This window comes from Tachypleus tridentatus, chromosome 4 (assembly GCF_004210375.1).
Source record: "Tachypleus tridentatus isolate NWPU-2018 chromosome 4, ASM421037v1, whole genome shotgun sequence".
Classification (NCBI taxonomy): domain Eukaryota; kingdom Metazoa; phylum Arthropoda; class Merostomata; order Xiphosura; family Limulidae; genus Tachypleus; species Tachypleus tridentatus.
The window spans coordinates 67,590,158-67,612,711 of record NC_134828.1 but is presented as its reverse complement, the minus strand read 5'-3'; the positions used below and the strand labels follow the sequence as shown (position 1 = coordinate 67,612,711).

The following is a 22,554-nucleotide window of genomic DNA, read 5'->3' as shown; positions in this document are numbered from 1 at the left end:
CTTGAAATATATACGTCTTTTTGTCTAAGATAGGTAGTTTAAAGCTTTAGTTAGTCTACAGGTACAGGTTGTAATACTGCGCACGTAGAATTAGTTTCTCTCAACCTGAAAACAGTACTTCAGAGGTAGTTTAGGCACATTCTCAGGTGCTGAGAGAAACATGTAAAACATTTTAACTTTCGCTTTTGGAGACATTTGGCAGCGGTAGTTCGAACAGACATCCAGTTTATGAAAATACAATTTTCCAATCCAGTCAGTACCTTTTTGCGTATTATGTTTAACTTATTTCCTTGCTTTATTCCGTTTATTATTGGCCCAGGATGGCCAGGTGGTTAAGTCACTCGACTCGTAATGTGAGGCTCGCGGGTTCAAATCCCCGTTACACCAAATTTGTTCGCCCTTTCAGCCATGTGGGCGTTATAATGTGACGGTTAATCCTACTATTCGTTAGTAAAAAAAGTAGCCCAAGAGTTGGTGGTGAGTGGTGATGACCAGCTACTTTCCCTCTAGTCTTATACTGCTAAATTAGGGATAACTAGCGCGGACAACCCGCGTGTGGCTTTGCACAAAATTAAAAAACAAACAAATTCTACAACAAAAAGAGCACTCCAATTTTAAAATTCTTTCTAACGAACCGTGTCCGGTAGTATCTGTAGTATCCATGCTATTGTTTCTGTGACCACAACAGAGAAACGTTTTACTTTTTGATACTTTAGCCACCAGTTGTACCAGTGCATTTGATAATTTTAATATCCACACTGTAACGATTGATTCTCACAAATAAAGTTTTGTAAATAACGAGAACAAAAACTAGATTAATATAAAAAACGACCAGATGAGTTGTATAGTACTGAGTATAGTTATATAGTATGTTTCGAACGTAACCGTTTGATGAAATAACTGTTTTTGAAATTGACAAATTCCATGGTAGCTTTACCTGTCAGCCTTTACCAAATACCAAATGAAAGATCGTGTAAGCTCTAACCAGAATGGAAGAAAAGAATGCAGTTTATAAGAATATTCATGGTGTTTTAAAAACATGTAGGTCCAAGAAGTCTTGATAAAAATGAAATAGAAACCCATGTTCTCCGTGTCTGTTTCACAAGTGAAGCAAGAGCTAATCTTACGATTTGGGTCAGGATTCTGAGCCAGATAAATCTTTAGGATGAACTCACGGGCTGCAGTGTGATCCTGGTTGGGGCCATCATAGTCTGGAAAATAATCCACAAGATGTAAATACACGATTTCCTTCTCTGAGAAGTCCTTTTTGTATAGGATGAATTTTGAAACCATGGATATGTAATAATTGTTTTTAAAAACGCTTCACTTTATTCCATACGATTCTCATTATCTGACTCAAACAGAATTTGATCATATTCTCTTAAGACGACTAAGAAAATTATAGATGTGACATTTACAAAACAGTGAATCGATTTTCTTCGTTCAGACCTCTGTCCTCCAACAACTACCATTTTGAAAATAATGGAGTCGAGGTCAAAGGGATATTCAATGATGCCTGTTGTAGGAACTCTAAAAATATCTTGTTGTTCAGGAAGATAGTTGGGTTGTGCTATCCTGTCAGTGTCATCCAGGTAATATTTCGCTGAATCTGTGAGCTGATATTTCTTTCTTCGGTTATAACATTCTTTGATACAAGTATCCGCCCAGAATGATTTAATAGCTTCCACATTATAGATCTCGAACATTGTGACTGTTTCATAATCTACCTGCCTTACAAGTTCGGCATTTTCCTGGTTTTTGGGTCTTTATAAGGTATTTTTGGCATATCCATGGCTTTTATCTTACTCTGCATTATCATAAATATGGTTTGATAAACTGTCTTTTGTCTTCATCAGAATATCCTGATCCATGAATAATACGCATATGTTTAATGAAGGTGCTCTTACCCGATTCTCCAGTTCCTAGTAAAAGTAATTTCAGTTTCCTTCTAGCATCTCGTTTGTCTTTACGAAGTTGCCCCTCATTTTCTTGATTGATGCGCTTCTGTTCCTGTGCCTCCGGATGACAACACGCCATCATGTGCAATATGTTTATATTTCAGTTTATAAAAATATTCAGAGAATTTCTTCCAGGTTGGGTCTTATCTTTACGATGCTAAAGCCTCCAGTTCTGAACATGGGGTTGTCTGTTATGGCGTCATGTCCTACAGACTGTGAACATACATTGAAAAAACTTTTATTTTGGTCTTATACGTAGAAAGTCACAGACAAGACACGTTCTCTTACCAGACAAATGACCTACTGTCGAGTTACCAACTGACGCAGTCAATCACATAGAAAATTGAGAGCTATTTTGTGTTAACAAAAAAAAATGCATTTTTAAATTAATATTTTGAACATTGTTTTCGAACTGGCATAATATGCCTAACCCTAAACTAAAGAATGAAAGAAGAGAAGATAACCGGAAGACATTCATTAACCAAATTACTGATTCAATGTTAAGTGGGTAATAGTGTAATTTTAAGGAAAAATGTTAAATATATATTGGGATAATAACATTATCTATCAGTTAGTGAAGTTCTTATTTCGTAAAAAAGAGGGCATCTAAAAAATTAATGTAAGATTTTAACATTAGTGTTGCTAGTTCAGCAGTTTAAAATGTAACTAGATGAACTGTTATCGTTTGGTTTTATGCTAGATGTTTAATAAGATTGTCTTAATTTTTATTTATATAGTTTAAATAAATTTCTATTTAGAGTAGTTTACATTCTATTGCAAACGTAAACTTGTCATATTAAACGTGTGTGGTTAAGGCACTCGACTCGTAATCGGAGGGTGACGAGTCACACCAAACATGCTCGCCCTTTCAGCCGTGGGGGCGTTATAATGTTACGATCAGTCCCATTGTTCGTTGGTAACAGAGTAGCCCAAGAGTTGGCGGTGGGTGATGATGACTAGCTGCCTTCCCTCTCGATTTACACCGCTAAATTATGGGCGGCTAGCGCAGATAGCCCTTGTGTAGCTTTGCGCAAAATTAAAAAAAACACACAAACATTAAACATGTGCCTTTTGGTGGCGTTAGAAAGTATTACATAAGATTTTTTAATGTTGTATTTTATAACAATTCTTTTAAGCAATTAAGAACACCTTTTATAGTGGTAACTCTTAAAACTGTGTTTATGAAACACCTCTTTGTCAAATATAAAATTACTACATTTAGAAACGATCCCAGTTAAATGAACATATTTTAGACTAATTTTATACTGTAACATAATACTGAAAAAAACTATGAAAAATTATTATGAATGAATAAAATGTGTAAATATTACTTTATTTTTCGAATTAACTGAAGAAAAACTCATTCTTTCGCTTCAGTATAAAGTAACGGCTATGAGTTTCCACTGTAGTAAACTTAACATTGTAACATATGTATTAGGGTTGTAAAAACAAATTTTTTTAATTACTGAAAATTGCACGGTAGGTAACTTAAGTTGCTCGGGATAATTTGGCTTATTAAGGAACATATCAATGAAAATATAACTAATATTTTAGGGCCGCATACAAGGATTTGTAGACGAGACTATCTAAATTATTACTAACTCGCGTTTTTCACGTAAAGTAACTGCCTGTGTGCTTTCCTTACAGAAAACACATATCGGGCTATCTGCTGAGTCAACCGAGGGGAATCGAATGGCTGATTTTAGCGTTGTAAATTCATAGACTTACCGCTGTATCAGCGGGAGACCTAAAACCGCTCTGGGAGTGGCGTTAAAAAAAATAAAATATCATTTCTCGTCAACTTGTGTTCAAGATTTTGTGAATGTTGAACAGGAGTTATGTCAGAACATTGTTTTTGTGGTAGTTATTTATTTCAAATTATTGTCAAGTTTGGGTAAAACAATATTTTTTGTACTGGTAATGGGAAATATACAGGTTTTTGTGTGTTTTTCTTTTAGCAAAGCCACAAAGGCTATCTGCTCAGCCCACCGAGAGGAATCGAACCCCTGATTTTAGCGTTGTATACAGGTTTTTGTAGTCTAGTTTTGTATGTTCTGATATTGTGAGCTTTATCTATTTCTACTTATTCAGTATATTTATACTTTATTAGAAAACTTGTTCTCGCGAAATATCGAAAAAATACAGAACTAGCCAAAATGTAGAATATGAATTGATTTTAACCAGTGAGTAAATGAACGGACACAAACCATGCGAACTCCTTGGACAATAGTTTAAAGTGACTATAGAAATATGGTGAATTTCATGCAGTTATGTTCCATTTAAATACTGCGAATAATCACAAGGTGTTTGTTTTGAATTTCGTGCAAAGCTACACAAGGGCTATCTGCGCTAGCCGTCCCTAATTTAGCAGTGTAAGACTAGAGAGAAGACAACTAGTTACCACCAACTCTTTGGCTACTCTTTTACCAACGAATAGTGGGATTGACCGTAATATTATAACGCCCCCACGGCTGAAAGGGCGAGCAAGTTTGGTGCGACGGGGATTCTAACCTGTGACCCTCAGATTACGAGTCGGACGCCTTAACCCACCTGGTCATCATAAAGTGAATAGTTCTTGTCCGTTTGAAACTGTTTTGACTCGCCCTGTACAACCGTTTAACTGTACTTTCCGTTGAAATGTGTTGTTCCTGGGAAGTATTACGCTTTGGGGACGAGGAACTCTAAAATTATTGCATTCGAACATAAACTTGGCGATTTTAGAGCGTTAGTTTCCACACTCAATTCATGTGCACAGCCCTATACATTAAGATCCCGCGGGTGTGATGATGCATGAATTCTCGACAGCTGACGCTATTCTTAATTGTTCCCCTTCCCAACACTGGACCCCCACCCATACGTGGTTTGTCAGCTGATCAGGGGATTTCCGCTAGTCTCCCGGTTTCCTTTGTTGTATGTCTGGCACGTGCCCAGCGAGACCAGCCCTTTTTCACATAAGTATAGAACACACCAAAAATGCGTTAGTCCCTCAGGAACAGATGCCGAGCTTTTAATGCAAGTGGTTTGGTCGTCATGACAACGCTGTACTCGAAAGGGTGTTTCACGTAATTGAATGAAAAAAAAAGGCCAATGTAGACAGCGTCACGATTTTCAAATCAGATGTAGACGTGGAATGGATTTGGTCGATAAACTGTCGATGTTTGGTGTGTACAGCTGTGACGTTACGAGCCGTTTCTTTCTTCGCGAACCATGACTGAACCTTCGTTTCACTCATATGAAGTTATACTACATTCGAGGCAAACGAAACCAAACACTATTAAAATTTTATTTGAATAATGATAAGAGTATATTCAGCATATCTTTCAACAGGCAACTATGAGCTTTCAATGAATGTTTCGTAGAAAATATTATAAGTTGAAGTTACTGAGTAAACATATAACACTTCTATGATTCCAGGTACAAACTGGTTCATTTACACAACCCTATACACTAATACTGTGATACGTGTTAGGTATTTTAAAGGTTCAGCATAACGCTACACATTTCGCTTGAAAAGTAAATTAAATATCGTAAGTTTATAACTGGGAAAATTGTTAGGAAGTGTTACTCTTTTTCGTTCTGTCAAAAACTACTTGCAGGTATGTTTAAATAGATCGAGTTCACGTGTTAGAAAGTAGTAGTTTGGGAAAGTGTACAAATTTAAAAATCGTTAGTGAATGTAACGAAGTACAAAGCAATAATTTACAAAGTGCTTCTATCAGAAATCCTAATTTTTAAATTGAATCGTGTTCGTATCAATGGATATAATTGCCTTTTCTCAAATTTAGCTTTTCTAAACCATTGTAAAATGACAGGATACCCCCCCCCCAATACACATACATCCTCACACAAAACATAAATACATTATATTTAACCAAAGTATGAAATTCAGAACAAAACATGGGGTAAGGAATGGGTTGGGGAGAGAAGGCAGACGCTGAAATGTCATTGATTTGGTAAACAATATTTTTAAAATTAATTCTTTATGTTCATTACTCTTGGTTTACTTAATATATGATGCTTGAATACCTGGTATATGCCTTGGACTGTAAAGTATGTTATCACAGACGTTGAAATGCAGTATTATTTATGCTCTACTGCCTACTGTTTCCTGGAGAGATCATGAAACATTCAGAGTACGAGGTTGCATATCATTCCGTGTTTTAGGATGGGTTGCCAGAAGATTTGAATACTTCCTTCTGTCGTCACGGTGGATGAACACCCTGTCGAGTCTAATTTTGGCAACTGTACACGACGCGAGTTATTTTCTCTTGGTATCTTTTCCTGCCCATATATCAGCTGTAGACTAAAATGGTACAGTCGTAAGGCAGTGAAAGTTTTATTTTTGTGGTCAAATGTAGAAACTGGAAGTTTTCCGGAAGGACCAGCAAGCATATACCAACATAAACTATGTGAACTAAACAGTTCCATTTCAAAAACTTAACGAATATTTAAACCATGTCGTACTTTGCTTTTAATTAGGATAGATAGTGTAATAAATTTTCTGAGAGTTTCCGTGACACTGAATGATGGATAAGTAAAACTATCGACTTAAAGTGCTAGAACAGTGTTATTTGTAAAGTTAATTTAGGAATCTGTTACAACAGATTGCCGTTTTGTAATATCAGCATATTTCAATGGAAAATCCCAGTGTTATAGGGTGTAAATTTCGAAGAACATTGGTAATTAAAGATCATCGATCAAAACAATATATCAGTTATCAGTATCTACTTAATTTGCCAATTCTTGAATGTAGAGATCTCATTAAGGGTTATCGGTATGTACAGACATTTGTTAGAGGTTGATATAGTAATTTAGCTAATGGATGCTCCTTTGAATTCGGCGTTAACGCTATTTAAAAACTATGAACCCTCAATATATAGTGACCTTACCTAAATACATATTTTTTTTTCTGATTTTTATAGAACTTTGAGTGAACGGCATTTAAGATGCTTTGTTTTTAAGAAAGGCTCTAACCAGGAATTTTGTGGCCAGGAAAAGGTCTTTTGAGAATGACAGAGCGCACGACTGACAGGATTTGCCAAGGCTGGTGGTTAGAACAATCGACTTGCAATCAACGGGTCGCGAGTTCGAATCTCATCACCGATCATGCTCGCCCATTCAGCCGTGAGGACGTTATATGGGAAGATCAGTCCCACTTTTCGTGGGCAAGAGAAAATTATATGTTTGTGCTGGTTGGTGTTAACTAGCTGCCTTCCCCCTTGTCTGTTACTTTTTAAATTAGGGATGGTTAGCGAAAATAGCCTTATGGAAAATTCAACAAATAAACAAACAGGAGTTGCTTTGTAAACATCCGTCTACGTGTAAGTTCCCAGTTTAACGGAATTTCACCTACTTGTTAGCCATGAAGAAATCCACTCAGCTTTCTTAGGAAATACAGTTAAACTGTTTAAATCAGATATGGGGTAGCGTAAGAAAACAGTACCAGAAATTTTTGAAAAGAGCACGCATGTAATCCACTGTAAAGTGCACTTATTGTAACCTGTACTTCTATTATCTTTGAATATTCACAGGGACAATGCTTTTTAGTGTCGAACCACAGTCATTTTGTATATTAATTTTAATGGACTCATTTCGGAGTCTTGTTGTTTTTTGTTGTTTTGTTTTATTAAATCTTGCCTTGACAGTCAGAGTAGGCTGTGTGAGTATGCATCACTTTGTTTGCAAGTTGGGTTTAATTGTGAGGGACAGCGTTTTGTGGCCTGTAATTCAATGTTTAACAGATATTTCCTGATCAGTAGGTCAGAGTCTGGGCTACGGTTTCGTTAACTACGTTCGTGCAGAAGACGCCGAGAAGGCAATCAACACTCTAAATGGACTCAGACTGCAAAACAAAATAATCAAGGTGAGATGTAGTTATTGCATTATAGCTTCTTCAGAATAACATATGTAGGAGTGATATCATATCACAACACGAGATACGAGCGTGAGAAAAAAATTGTTGATGAGTATCTTGTAAACTATTGTACTAATTATTACTGGACTACTTAGTGTGACGGAGGTATACACATATCTTTCTTCGTCTTAAGCAAATGTTTTGTCGTATATATGGTTAGTTTAAGGTGACTCCGTGGTCAGGTGATTGTACATTAAATGCAGTTTGAACTGAAATATATTCTTTTTAACGATATTTGAATTTAAAAAAAAAGAAACATATTCAACAAATACTGTTCGACAAAATTTCAAGATATCAAACTTCTGATTTGGGTTAGGCCTCTCGTACGTGTAAATTGACTTCAAACTGTGAATATCCCATCATGCACTACGAGCTAATGGTTTAGCGATCCTCGCCACAATCATGCTGCGTATTGGTACTGCTACAGACGTGATAATTTAGATGCAGGATAAATTATCCGTTCATGAAATAACTGGTAATAACCTGAAAATACACTTACTACAGTTAATGCTCAGAGGAATACATTGTATTTCACAAGTATTTAATACCTTATTTGGAAGAAATCATGTATAGAGCAACTAAAGTAATTTATATGACACTATAGAATAATTGTATTAGTTGTGCGTACACAGTGAATGTTGTCCTTATTCGTATTATGTTTAATTTGTGAACTTCAGTTGGATGCTTATGTCTGAATAACTAACGTCGAGTTAAACAGTTACACGTTGTTGTTGTTTTTTTTAGATTGATGTGAGATGGTGGTTAAATACGGTATCAGGTTTAACACGGTTTAAATGAAAAATGCAAGTTTTGTGTTAAAATCCTGAAGAATCGTGCGATTAGAACATATTTAACTGTTAACTGTGAAAAGAAGTGTAGTTATTGATTAAGTTAAGAGCTCAAATTAAATCTGGAAAATTAATTAACACACATATTTGAATACAAATTTCCATGTACGTTAATCTTGGAGATCAACACCTACCTGTGTAAATTTAATCTGAGTTTGTTTATTGTTGTTTTTCTTTGTATTTTATCAACTGAGTTGATATTTTAACACTTCTAGAAACATTAGTACAAATCTTCTTTAAAACGGTTTTCCAAAACGAAAAATGACAATAATTTTAAATTACTTCTGAGATACTGCGTAAACTATGATTTGTATCATAACTTACAAACAAACAAATTACATTTTTCAGCTTTCACTAAATAAATATCTTTCAACATGAACTGCAAGTTTAGCATTCACGCCATAATAAGTGACGTGTGGCCTTAAAAGGCGACGCTACACTAAATATAATACGTTTTCCAACTTTTGGTTTCCATACTTCACTTATGAACTCGGGACGAATGTAAACATTACGAACAGTCTTCCCTTCTTACTTCTAAATCTGGCTATTTTCCAAAATAGCAATTGGCACGGGAAACGGCCGTCAACTTTTCAATTTAAACATACTTTTAACAGTTAAGATGTTACGAGACGTCATTCCTGTTTCTCTCTTGGGGAATGAACGTTGTGGGTTGGTGTAAGAGGAAGGGAAAGGCCTAATCGTTGGGAAAAAAACACCTAAAATTAAACAGTTTACGCTTCATTTTGCGTCTTTGTGTAAACCTTGCTTTATCTCATTTTCATATTTATATAAAAACTGGAAACTAGCAGTAGTCTAAATCCAGGTCATAAAACCAAGAGAAGTATACAGGGGAAGTGGTTATATCATTTAGTGTTACATGTATTTTATTTATCTATATAGACTAAGTTTGTGTAAGAATTTTTTTGTAATTTTTAAGGTGAAAGTGAACTCAAGCTACCAGGAAAACATTTCAGATTGTGAAAACAAAATTTATATTTTTTAAAATGTTTCTGCAGAATCATTGCAATATTGTGTTTTTTAAGTATATTTTTAAATATATTGGAAACAACAAAAATCCGCTATGATGTAATGAAAATACGAGATACTAGGTTCTGCTTCTTAAACTAAATGTTATTAGTTTTATGGTCGAAATACTTGCGTTTCTTATCGTTTAATTTGTAACATGTTATTGAATGAAGAGTAAACACGGATTTTTTAGGTCAGTGAATAAAAACATGAAGTATTTCAGTGTTAGAAAATCACTATCTTTTTTGTAATTGTTACCAAATAAGATCACAGTAAAATTAATTATCAGTTACATGAGCCTACCAGTAAATGGCCACTCATACCAGAATAAATAATGATGCATTAGATGAAGAAACGTGAAACTGTGTAAGATTACTGTTACTATTTATTGAGTCTGTACTTTGTAGTAATATTCAATTTGGAAGTAAGCTTATACATTGTATATACAAGTATAATAAAATCCAATAATAAAATGTCTGCTAATTTCTAGAATAATTTCATTCACAGGGCTGCTAGTTATTCTGTAGTCTTTACCCAACTATATATTAATTATATTTACAGGTTATATGGAAGATTTTCGTATTGTTAAGCTGTGCATGATATAAGATTGCACCACACGTTTCTTTCTATATTTATTATTAATATTTAGTATTTGTTTGAAATATATGCCACACAACACGTGATAAAGAAAACGATTGAGTTGATATGGTTTCAAGTGTTACATTTGTTGTTTTATCATTCACCAAGTTAGGTGATATCTCTTGCCATACCCTGAGGACATTGCCACATGCGACTTTGCACGTTTAGGGCAGTGGCCTTCCATGGTTTGTACGGGTAATATTTAAAAATCATGATCCCCCAACCTCATCATGTGAAATGAGAATGTCCAGTTATTTGGTATCTCAGTTGTGCTAGTTGTTATTATTCTAAGTCCACTGGCTCGATGCAGTAACGATTACTGTACATCTGTTTTATAAAGGTTTATATAGGTTGTGTTATTACTGTATTTTATTTTGGGTTCTGTACAATTGTCTTTTAGTTTAAACTCAGCTAAAGTACATTCAGCATTGTTTCGTAATGCCATATCTTTTCGAGTCTCCTGTTTAGTAGACTTATCCAATTTAGCTCTCAAGTTATTTCAACTCTCCTGAGTAATACAATATATGAAGGTCGCTTGAGCAAATCTGAAAAGCCTTCTAGATAACCTGCATCTGAACTTATTAAACGCAACAAAGAGAGTTGATTGTGTTGGTTGTGGGGACTAAACTTTATTGGATGTTTAAGATCATATGCTAATTGCAAATTGAAAACTTTTTACAACTGAATTAAGATGATCATGTCTATATGAATAACACGCTTAAATTTGCGAGTTTTCTATCCTTATATCCAAATCTTCGATAAGTAATTACAAATTGGCTGAAGTGTGTTTAATAATCAAAATGATACAATTTTGTGAATAACTGTTGAAGGTGGAGTGTGACCGCTTTTTTATGGTTTTGTGATTCGCGTTCAATTGCCATGTGCGCGTTATAAGAGTAGCAATCAAATCCTAGTACTCATTGTGACAGAACTATGTGGTGAGAGGTGGTGTTCGTTAATTGCCTTTTCAAAATCAAGGGATGCTAGCGCAAAAATCGTTTATATGGCTTGGATTGAAATTCATTTGGTAAAAACCGATTAAAAAGGAAATGAAAATTAATCTTAATTTAAAAAAAAGAGAGTGTCAAAAACACTTACATGACTTCATGAAATGTTGTAAAACTATGAATTAGTTAAAGATCTTCAAAAACAAGAAAGCACAAAATTAAAAAATTAAGTACTGAAAGTATAGATTAGACATGGCAAGGTTGGCTAGAACCATAATTAGACACAACAAGGTTGGCTAGAACCATAATTAGACATGGCAAGGTTGGCTAGAACCATAATTAGACACTGCAATGTTGGCTAGAACCATAATTAGACACTTTTTTTTTCACTCATCGCGCTAAGCTAATCACATTTCTTAAAACGTTATTTCATTTTTTATGTTTAGAAAAGAAATTTGCCAATGAACGAATGTGTATTCTTTAGGGTTCTTTCGATCATGACTTCATCTACAGCATTTCACCAACACCACTCTTACTCACAGTTGAGCTAATATGATTAAGAGAAATCCTAGTCTTGTAATCAGTAAGTAGATTCACTTTCATGGTTTGATTGTACTTATTACTTACCTTGGTCAATATCATAAATGTATGTCAAAGGACAACCCGTTCAAGGACGTATAAAGAACCACCTACAGTTGTTCTCGAAGTCTGCCTCAGCGCCATATTAGATAAGAAGGATGGCGAAATTATGACAAGGCTATAAATAACTAATGGAACTACAGTTGCAGAATGGGAAGACGTCATAAAATGTTTTAAGCATCATCAGGGATTTCACGGCCTTATTATCAAGGAAAACTCTACATGAGAAGTATTTGAAATCCAGCCAACTTTAGGCAACATTTACATTCAACGAGAATCATTGCATTTGAGTTAAGTTTAGTATTGTCAGAAATTTAATAAGGTGATATTTATGGGTGCGTACAACATCATTGGAATGACACCTATCAAATATGTGCCATTTGAAAATGTAATAATGAATCCGAACTGATTAATGGCAAGCAATTTTCAGATGCCCCATAACTGACGTCACCGAGATGCAACAAAATGTGCAATACCCCAGTATTACAGCTTTCCAATAAAACTGCAATATACTAACATAGTTAAAACACATCATGGTGCGTCTTAAGTGCAGTATTGTCGAGTACTGAGTATCTGCACGAGAACAGGTTTATTTGTCTGCTTCCCATTTATATGGTAATTGTCCTTTAGTCCTGATATTAACGGAAATTGTGATGATCCATACATTTTATCAGTTCTTCCACGTTCCTGTCCTCGTTGATTCCAGACTGGCGACTATAACTGTCAACTTACCATGATTGCATTTCAGACATTTAATGTGGTATACCCATTTTGTGTTTTTATTCAGCGCCTTCCGACTAAGTGGACCTGCGCTACACTGCTGGGATTTCGTCGTGTATTTCACATCTTCGTGTAGAGTTACCATGCGGTCATAGGTAAGGTGCTGCTAAAGTGGGTGGGTGACCTTGAGTGATTTTTGTTTTATTTTTTGCCATGTAATGACCATGGAAAGAACATAAAATGCAGGATTGTTTAGTGTATGCTTTCAAGATTTCTATTGTATAGTATGTTCAGATGCCGAAATGAGGTTTGAACCCTTCCCTCAAAAAAAGAAAAACTAAAGCGTACCATCTAGAGCCAAAGTTTAAAATGTTATAAATAATTGAATTGTATTTCCTTAAAACGTATGTTAAAAAATAAACACGCCTGTGTTGTCGTGATGTCGGGCCAGAACAAAGCCAAACAGATTAACGAGATGAAAAGTTAAGGCAGCTGCTGGCTCGTAGCGTGGAGTTAGAACAATAACTCTTGTGTTAACGTTCACTTGTTTATAAAACAAGACGAAGATATTTCTTTAACAAAATCGTCTATTAATGAGTACCCTATATTCTATCTAGGTTTCGTATGCTAGGCCTAGCAGCGAGGCTATCAAAGGCGCCAATCTGTACATTAGTGGGTTACCCAAATCAATGACTCAACAAGAATTAGAGAACCTTTTCTCTCCATATGGTCGCATTATCACTTCCCGGATCCTCTGTGATAACGTGAAAGGTAAGACATTTACACATTTGGTCTTATGTTAACTAGACTGTGAACTTAATTATGAGAGGTATAGTGTTTGGGTCCTCCGGGTTGTCGTATGTATAGTTTTAATGCTTATTTTAAAACATAAGCATTCGTGAAACTTGTGTAATTAAGGACGCAAGTCAAATATAAACTTACTTTTACGTGAATAATTAATGTTGTTATTAGAAGTAGCATCGCATTATGCTAAGTTTCAGTTTTGTTTCCGAAGTGGGAACAAAGTAGCTAATTATCGTTTCTCTTTCTCTAATAGTTAAGCCGCTTGTGGGTAATTTTGCAGGATTATCTAAAGGTGTCGGATTTGTGCGTTTCGATCAACGGATAGAAGCCGAAAGAGCTATTAAACACCTGCACAACACCATTCCGGACGGTAGCAGTGAACCAATCACAGTGAAGTTTGCTAACAATCCCAGCAATAATGCTAAGGCACTAGCACCTCTGGCGGCTTATTTGTCTCCACAGCGTCCGTTCCCTGGACCGATCCATCACCCTGCTAACCGCTTCAGGTACATACCACTGTCGCCGATCTCCAGGTACGGGTATCTAGCGGCTCCTAGTGATCAGTTCTGTCCTAAGACGTTTAGTTTCTTCGCTTCATATTTAAGTTTTATCTTGTAAATTTTTCCAAATTATGTTTCAGCTTTTTGTAAGGTCCGTGTGTGATTTATTTTATTTATTTCAGTAAACAACTTTCGCGTTTGAGATTATTCAATTTGAAATTTAAAACAAAAAAGAAATCAAACTGATGGAAGGCAATAAATAGGAACTTGTTAAGAAACACACTCAATATCCTATGGAGCCAGATGTACCCTAGAATTCAGGGTACGTCTCTGACAAGTATTTACCTTGCTTGGAGATCGAACTTTTTTTAATTTGTATTTTAATTTGTTTATTTTTTATTATTTGTTTTTCTTTCATTTATCCTGTTTTGGTGATGTTATTATATCATTTGCATTTCAGCTGGACCTGTAATGAAGCTTTTTATTTGTTAGGAAAGACTGCAATTAATAAATGCTAAGACCAACTATGTGGTATGAAAAATAAGTCTATTATAAGTTTGAAAATCACGTATTAACACAGTGTAGTTTAATGTTGTTGATTTCTATGTTTCTGTCTGTGTTTAACAAATATCCCTGAAACAAACTATTTTTATAATAAATTTAAATTTTCTATATTGATGTATCTTACATTTTTATTGGGATAATATTTGAAAAGAATGCATTAAACAAAGTGATATTTTGAAGATAGTTATTTTATGTGTTTCAGTTTAATAAAAATACAATTAGAAATTTTACAGAAGTTTAAAATCCGTCTAGAAGAACTTCCAGCATGCTCTCCGAAAACTTGGCAGGTGTCCTATTTTCTTATTCTTACAAAACAGTGTTAGAATTGCGGGCGTTATGTGTGAGAAAGAGAATTTTCATCCTTGCAGATACTCCCCTCTTGCTGGAGATTTGCTAGCAACCAATCCTCTCTTGGCTGGGAACGCCCTCAACGGCTCAGGTTGGTGCATCTTCGTGTATAATCTTGCTCCTGATACCGAAGAAAACCTCCTGTGGCAACTGTTTGGGCCTTTCGGAGCAGTACAGAGCGTTAAGGTCATTCGAGATCTGCAGACAAACAAGTGCAAAGGGTTCGGCTTTGTGACGATGACCAATTATGACGAATCTCTAGTGGCCATTCAGAGTCTAAACGGATACACTCTGGGGAATAGAGTTCTCCAAGTATCATTCAAGACCAACAAGTGCAAGACATAAAATCTACATCTGCTGCTCACGGGTCAGGGGGTGGGGAGCGAGACGATGTGGGTGGAGAAAGAACACGTGGACTTCTTGCTCTACCTTTGTCGTAGACAAACCCTTCATGAAATACTGTAAACGAAGTGCTTCGTAACTGCAGCTCTAATCATCAAGAATTTTGGTGAAGCCAACTTCTGGAAATCCTAGTCATGACATGTATTTATTAGAACTTTTTACACCAAATTTCCCAAAAGCCAAAGTAATTTTTTTACACATTGTGAATATATGTCGTATATGGCATATAAGAGTCTGAGACTAGCAACTGTCTGGTACAAGAGTATTTTTTCTTCATTTGTTGGTTGTATTTTTCGAGCCAGTTTAGTCATCCTTTACGATGCTAACAGGCATTTCAATCATGGTACTTTAATTAATTGGTCAGAAAAAGTATTAGAATATTTTATTTACACACCGTATTTCTTAAACTCCCTATAATGAACGAGGCTTCGCTTTTGATCTCATTTTTAAGGCATATAAATTTTAAGTTGTCAAGGATGATTAACAACATGCCAGACAGTGCTTAAATATTACATTTTACCCTAATGTTATTTTAAATTAATTTTTGTTAAGTCTTATCGGTATTTATTTGGACAAGTACTTGCTGTTGTCGTTGAGTAAGTAAGTTACGCTGTTTGTTATAATCATTTAGATGCCAAGTTGATTAAGCATACTGATTTGGAAAGCTTGCACTTTTTTTTTAATTTTTGTTTTGATTCTCGGCCGTTACTTTTAATTTTTCCTTATTTTTATGTATTGCATGTTATTTTGAAGCCTATTCTAGAATTGCTGTAATTATATTTTTGTTTGAATTAAACGATTTTTGGCACTTTTGGTTATGAATGAATTTATTTTTTTATTTTAAAAAGATGAGCACGTCTTTTTTTTTTTCCACCCCTTTTTCTTTTCTTCATTGAAGCACATTGGATTTAGTTGCCTTAGCACCCTGCATGCAGTTAGAAATGTTAATATATAAAGAGTGTGCATGAATTCAGAGATGGAGGGTGGGGTCTCAGCGATGATTACAAGGCTTACCCATACCACGAAATATCCGCCATTGTAAGGGCTCCTGAGTGAAAACTGGAGCCAACACTAACGCCACCACGGCCACTTCCACAATATTCTATTTTTATAAAAGAGTTAATAAAAAACTTAGGATACAAAAGTGGTAAGAACCAAACTCTCTGAGTTCAACCGAAGTGCTGTGTGTGCGTGTGATGTGTGTGTCACCAAGTTGTTTACCGGTTTTGGTAAGGTATAGAATAAAATAACATTTGTGTCCGTCAGATGGCGCCTTTAAGTAAAAGGCGTTACAAGATTCATTTCCAGTTGTCATCAGTGTTATTCAGTGGTTTTTACAAGCCTTCTTGGTTAGACTAGAATAAAAATAATTATTTGATTAAAAATTATAGTTTATATGTCTGTGTGTGTGTGTGTGTATGAATATATATGTATAGATATAAGTATATGTATATATACATATATATGTATATATGCTTATATATGTATATGTATAGATATATAAACCTGTGAATACATCATAAAAATGTTGTTGATGCCTAAAAGGCAGCAGTTACTGAAATTTGCCTTTGGCAAGATTTTTAAATTTGGTAAATCGTTACATTGGAATAGTACTGACCAAAAACGAAGTAGATTATAAAGTTTATATATAAAGAGATCATAGGATTTCAAACTTAAGGAATAGTGTTGGATCTAGAAAATGCTTGTTTACCTACGGCATACTTAGAGTAGCTAGTAGGGTTCCTTGAATTCCACACAATATTCCCTTTGTAAGTATAGATTCCTTCCCATGAACCTTTTTATGCGTGTTCTACAACTTGGATCTAAAGACTGTAGTCCTACACTGGTTTCAGGATATAGGAGGCCTTGTGCCAGGTGCTGAAATTTTGCACCTTGTGTGCAATACCGTATGCAACTATAATTATTACTTTAAATCAGATTGAATTTGCTATTTTAGATGTAATTCGAGAATATTCCTACCTTTTTTATACGTCGAACAAGAAAATTTGGATAATCCTCTGTGTTATATAACGTTATACTGCTTAATGTGAGATTTTTCTCCCAAAGGTCACAACAGTCTCTTAAAATTATCACTGGCCAACATATTGCCGGTTGCAGCTTGTGACCTGTGATTGTGACATTCCGTTTTCTAGGTTATGACGTAGGTTTGACGCAATAAGTATTTTGTAAGCTGAGTACGAGAATTTGTTTGGAATACACAGGTCTCTATGTTAGACGTTCAAGGCAATGCCCAGTGTTCTGGTATATTGAAAGTATGGTGCATCTAAGTTAAAATGTTCTGAATTTTGAACACCCTGTTTTAAAACGACTCTCAAAGCTTTTTATTAAAATAGTTTTCAACTTTTGGTATGAGTTACAATATTCAAAATTCGGATATCGTATTATCTTTTATGTTATTTCTTTTATTTAATGGCTAATTCATACAACTGACATTCTCTTATTAGATAGCTCAGTTAATTTCCTTGATCTATTTCGCGATAATTTTGAAATAATTCCTGTCTCAAATTGAACGTTTAGTATTTTTGGATGTAAGTGAATAATTCTGTCGGCAGATAGTTTAAGAAATTTTAAGATACTTTGAAAATTTGTTTAATATTAATATGTTTAATCGTTACAATTGTGCTTAATTTCATATTTGACTACAGCTTTGGGAAATTGAGATTTGCTCTCCCGAAGAAGATATAAATGCAAAATGCTGGATAATGCTAAGCCTAGTTATAGATTTTTCGAATGGGAGGGGAACCAAAAATCTCAAAACAATGACCTGTTTGTTCCCATATCGTCTTGTACTTAGTTTCTACTTCATTCCAAGAATCTCGTACTGGCATATTCCTAAGTTTGTCGATAATTTTGGTGTATTTGTGATATAAAATATTTGGTGTATTAACCTGTACTTTTTCTTAAACTTTTACATTCCATTACTCGTGATTGTAATATTTATTTATTTATTTTGGAACAATACTCAACTTTCGAATCTCTGTCGAAAACGACCGAACAGACCTCGTTCCCGAGACTCCATGATTAAAAAAATAAACAAACGAAAAGTAGAAGCGTTGATTGGTTGGGATAGTTTATACTTGTCTACTTAAGTAACACCTCCTCATGTACTTAAATTTTAGAATAGTTTTGTGCTATTTGTCTGTGTGTTGCTTTAAAATTGTAGTTGTTAAGTTGCCATGTGTATTTTAAAGTAGCAGTTGTTTGAGTATTGTGTAATTTTTCATCGCATTGACGATTTTTAGTATACACAATTAATGTAGCCTTTTTTCTCGATATTTTATTATATATATATAGTATTTTGAGCATTTTTTTCTTGTTAATGATTATTCACGAGTCAAATATTTTGGTGTTTTCAGTGTTTTCTGAAGTTTATCATATGTACCCTCGATTTTTCGTGCTATATAGTTTGGGTTTATTGTATTTGAATCTGACACATTGCCATCTACCGGCTGTATATGAAAGCATGTTAAACCCTACGCTGAACTCCTTGGAATGGGGCAATGCTTTGCTCTGAAAGGTGTTCTTGCATGCGGTTTTCGAGAAATCTTTGTATGTGCGCAGTTGATTTATTTATAAGTGCTGCAAACAGGTTAAAACACAAAGTAATTGAATTTGTGAGATTTGAATATTGAGAGGTTCGAAATTAAATATTTCTTAGTAGACCAATGGTTGTTGTTTTCTGCGTAATTTTGATTGTACTGCAATATTTGTACTTTTCCATGTTGAAAATAAACTCCATCTTGGAACACGTGTCTTCATCTTCAGTATTTGCCTGATCATATAAAGCTAAACATAAATTTTATTCGTAGTGGAAATATAACTTGTACTCGGGAGATCATGGATAACCTTAGGCCTTAAAAATTATGTACCTGTAAATTAGTAAGAACACCTAGGTAAAACGTAAGTGGAACGTGAAACGCAAGTGTTTTTTAATTATTAAATTGAGCCCAAGAAAAGCATTATAAGTAAATCGTGAATAATTCTAGCCGCAAGTATATTTAGACTGATAAGACAATAGAAATTATTTTTTTAAGACGGGAAAGGTTTACGTTAATCTATGAATTTAAATTATTTCACGGATTTTAAAATTGGATACTTATGTTTCACTCAGAGTCTGAGCTCTGAGCTACTTATACTGTCCACTACAAAAAGTAATTGTTGAACATTTCAGTGATGCTAGGAGCCGCTCGACTATTGTTATTACATACATAAATCTATATTTTTCATTAAAGTTACGTGACATTTTGAAATGTGAATGATAGCATAATTAGTTCCTAACAATTTAGTGTAGAATATCCTGGTTGTGAAATAAAATGTGTGATCAACATTATTTATTATTATTCTCCGCAACAACAAGTGTTCATTTAAAACTGAAGGTAATGATAATGCTTCAGTGATTCAGAAGTGAATTTGAAAGTTTATAATGCTATAACCCGAGTTTCGATACCCACGTTAAGCACAACACGTTTTGAGCTCACTCGTTGTGTGGGTTTGCGCTTGACAAACAGTGTCCATATACACGTCTCCTTGTCCACACCATTTTGTGTGAGCTGAAGATAAAGAAACTGTATTTCGGCAGCGATTAGGTTTTGATTTGCATTTGCTTTTGTTTTACTATTGATTTCCAATAATTAACCTTACTCCAATATGTTTTGTCTTTATTTACAGTTTGATTTTGTAATTGTTGTATAATTTTATAAATAATCAAAAAAGGGAAAACTTAATTTTAATTTCAGTACAACAGTAATAAGTTATTCAGCCTAAACTGTTATCGTTAAAGATAGTATATATAAAAAAATCAACATATTATTACATATTTAAATCAATACTACTGAGAAGACAAACAAGACACGCTGTTGATACTGCTCTATTGCACAAGATACCATTGAGCAAACATAATATATATCACTTTCCACAGAGACGTTACGTAACATGCCATTTGGAAGTGGTTCTTCAAGACTTTGTTCTAACATGCATTGGAAATCTAACTCGCGATCTGATTCCAAACGAGCATATAATCTCATTTACTTTGTCTGAGACTTTAATGTTATTGAAATTGCTTTTACAGAAGTTCGTCTGCAAATGCGCCAATAGATCTCATGAGTGTTTTGAAATACTGAAATTTGACTACATTTGGCAGAATAAAATGTCTAAGTTATAATCAATGTTAGTGAATCATATGTTTAACCGAAGATGAGTCATCAAATATCTCCTTAACCTCATTTCAAAAAGCTAATACGTATTACTCACAGCATACGGTAGTAATAACAGTATTTCAGATGAACTTTTGGCTGCCTTAAGTCCAGACCTGATGAGTTTTGATACCTGATATAGCTTATTTGCTAGTGATTCGAATGGGAAGCATAAGACAAATATGAAATGGCGTTATTTAAGTCTTCCAGAATTCCAACCGTTTAACCTGAAATTAAATTATATTGTGTCAAATTATCTTCTTCCTACACCTGCCTGCCTGATAGTGGCAAGTCTGAAGGCATATAAGACTAAAAACTAGACTTTGCTACCTGCGTGGTTACAACACAGATAACTAATTAAGTAGCTTTGCGTTTTAATGAAAAACACGGTTTCTTCGCCAACCAGCGCGTTGTATACCTTGTTATGGGATTACTTATTTTCTTAAGTAGTTTAATTGAATGAAAAGCCCTAAAAATTGGACAAACCATATCCTTTCATATACGCATATCTTTAAAGGATAAGGCTTGAATCTCATTAAGTGGTTAGGAATTTTGTTAAATTGCATCGAGCGATATCTTCAAACGAAATATTTGACTTGTGGTCATGTATTTGATGAAGAAGTATCCAGAGAAAAGGGAAAAGCGGGATGTTTATTTTGATTACTCTTCATGTTTCAGTATTACTGTTGGTTTTGCTGAATTTCGAGTAAAGTTACTCTTTGTTTTTACATTTCGCACAAAAATACACGAGGGCTATCTGCGTTAGCCGTCCCTAATTTAGCAGTTTGAGACTAGAGGGAAGGCAGTTAGTCATCACCACCCACTGCCAACTCTTGGGCTACTCTTTTACCAACTAGTAGTGGAATTGACCGTCACATTATAATGCCCTCACTGCTGAAAGAGCGAGCATGTTCGTGCGACGGGGATTCGTTTGTTTGTTTGTTTTTGAATTTCGCACAAAGCTACTCGAGGGCTATCTGTGCTAGCCATCCCTAATTTTGCAGTGAAAGACTAGAGGGAAGGCAGCTAGTCCTCACCACCCACCGCCAACTCTTGAGCTACTCTTTTACCGACGAATAGTGGGATTGACCGTCACATTATAACGCCCCCACGGCTGAAAGGGCGAGCATGTTTGGCGCGACGGGGATTCGAACCCATGACCCTCATATTACGAGAAGAACGTCTTAACCCACCTAGCCATGCCGGGCAAAGATTAGTTTTATCTCAGCCCTATTTTAGGGTGTCAGACTAGAATGAAGACTTCCTGCTGCTAACGAACGAATAGTAAATTGTCATGAATATAGACACATATCAAATAAATAATTAAATATTTGTTGTAATTTTTACTTATTAACCATGTAGATATAAGCATCTTGATCTTGTTCTTTTTTTATCGTCACTCGTGTAATGTTATCGTTCATCATTGGACAACGTTTTCTGACTCAAGAATCTGTTATATTATAATTATTTAAGAAACATCTCAAACCATCATTTTTCATGATCTAGTATATTAAATTCTTCAGTTGATTGATTATAGAAATAAATCTTATGTAGATAGTGTAATTTTAGTAAAATATTATCATCAATTACTTATCAGAGAATACCAATAACCTTTGTTTTGTTTGAATTTTGCACAAAGCTACCCGAAGATTATCTGCGCTAGCCGTCCCTAATTCAGCAGTGTAATACTAGAGGGAAGGCAGCTAGTCATCACCACCCACCGCCAACTCTTGGGCTATTCTTTTATCAGTGAATAGTGGGATTGACCGTACCATTATAACGCCCTTACAGCTGAAAGGGCGAGCATGTTTGGTATGACCGGAATTCAGATGACAAGTCGAACACTTTAAACCACCTGGCCATGCCGGGCCTGACAATAACTGCATAGTGTCTCGTGATCTAACACAAGAAAACTTTCTTTGTAGTCCATTATAACAAATATGCAAAATAATTTTACGTCTTATAAAATTACTAGCACAAATTTATGTTTTTTGAACTTGATTTTTAATTACAGTGTTTGATTTACGCATAT

General features: G+C 34.8%; 1 protein-coding gene, 1 long non-coding RNA gene and 1 pseudogene across 11 annotated transcripts in view; 1 reads left to right on the top strand and 2 right to left on the bottom strand.

The window, feature by feature from the left end:
• LOC143249365 (uncharacterized) overlaps positions 1 to 12,053 on the bottom strand; it is a 131,740-nt gene extending 119,687 nt beyond the window's left edge. The window contains exon 1 of the long non-coding RNA XR_013027742.1: positions 11,960 to 12,053. This is a non-coding gene — a long non-coding RNA (uncharacterized LOC143249365). The remainder of the gene's footprint in view (positions 1 to 11,959) is intronic.
• The window catches only part of LOC143249363 (ELAV-like protein 4), an 80,448-nt gene that overhangs the window by 30,075 nt on the left and 27,819 nt on the right, over positions 1 to 22,554 (top strand). The window contains exons 3-6 of one of the 10 annotated variants that reach the window (XM_076499083.1): positions 7,718 to 7,821; positions 13,309 to 13,462; positions 13,749 to 14,028; positions 14,928 to 19,076. In XM_076499083.1, the coding sequence (XP_076355198.1) occupies positions 7,718 to 7,821; positions 13,309 to 13,462; positions 13,749 to 14,028; positions 14,928 to 15,252 (863 nt within the window). In that variant the 3' untranslated portion in view covers positions 15,253 to 19,076. Of the gene's footprint in view, positions 1 to 7,714; positions 7,822 to 13,308; positions 13,463 to 13,748; positions 14,029 to 14,811; positions 19,077 to 22,554 lie in introns of those variants that run through there. The other 9 variants (XM_076499082.1, XM_076499088.1, XM_076499087.1 and 6 more) reach the window with 9 other exon arrangements.
• On the bottom strand, positions 934 to 2,037 carry LOC143249984 (G protein alpha q subunit pseudogene; annotated as a pseudogene).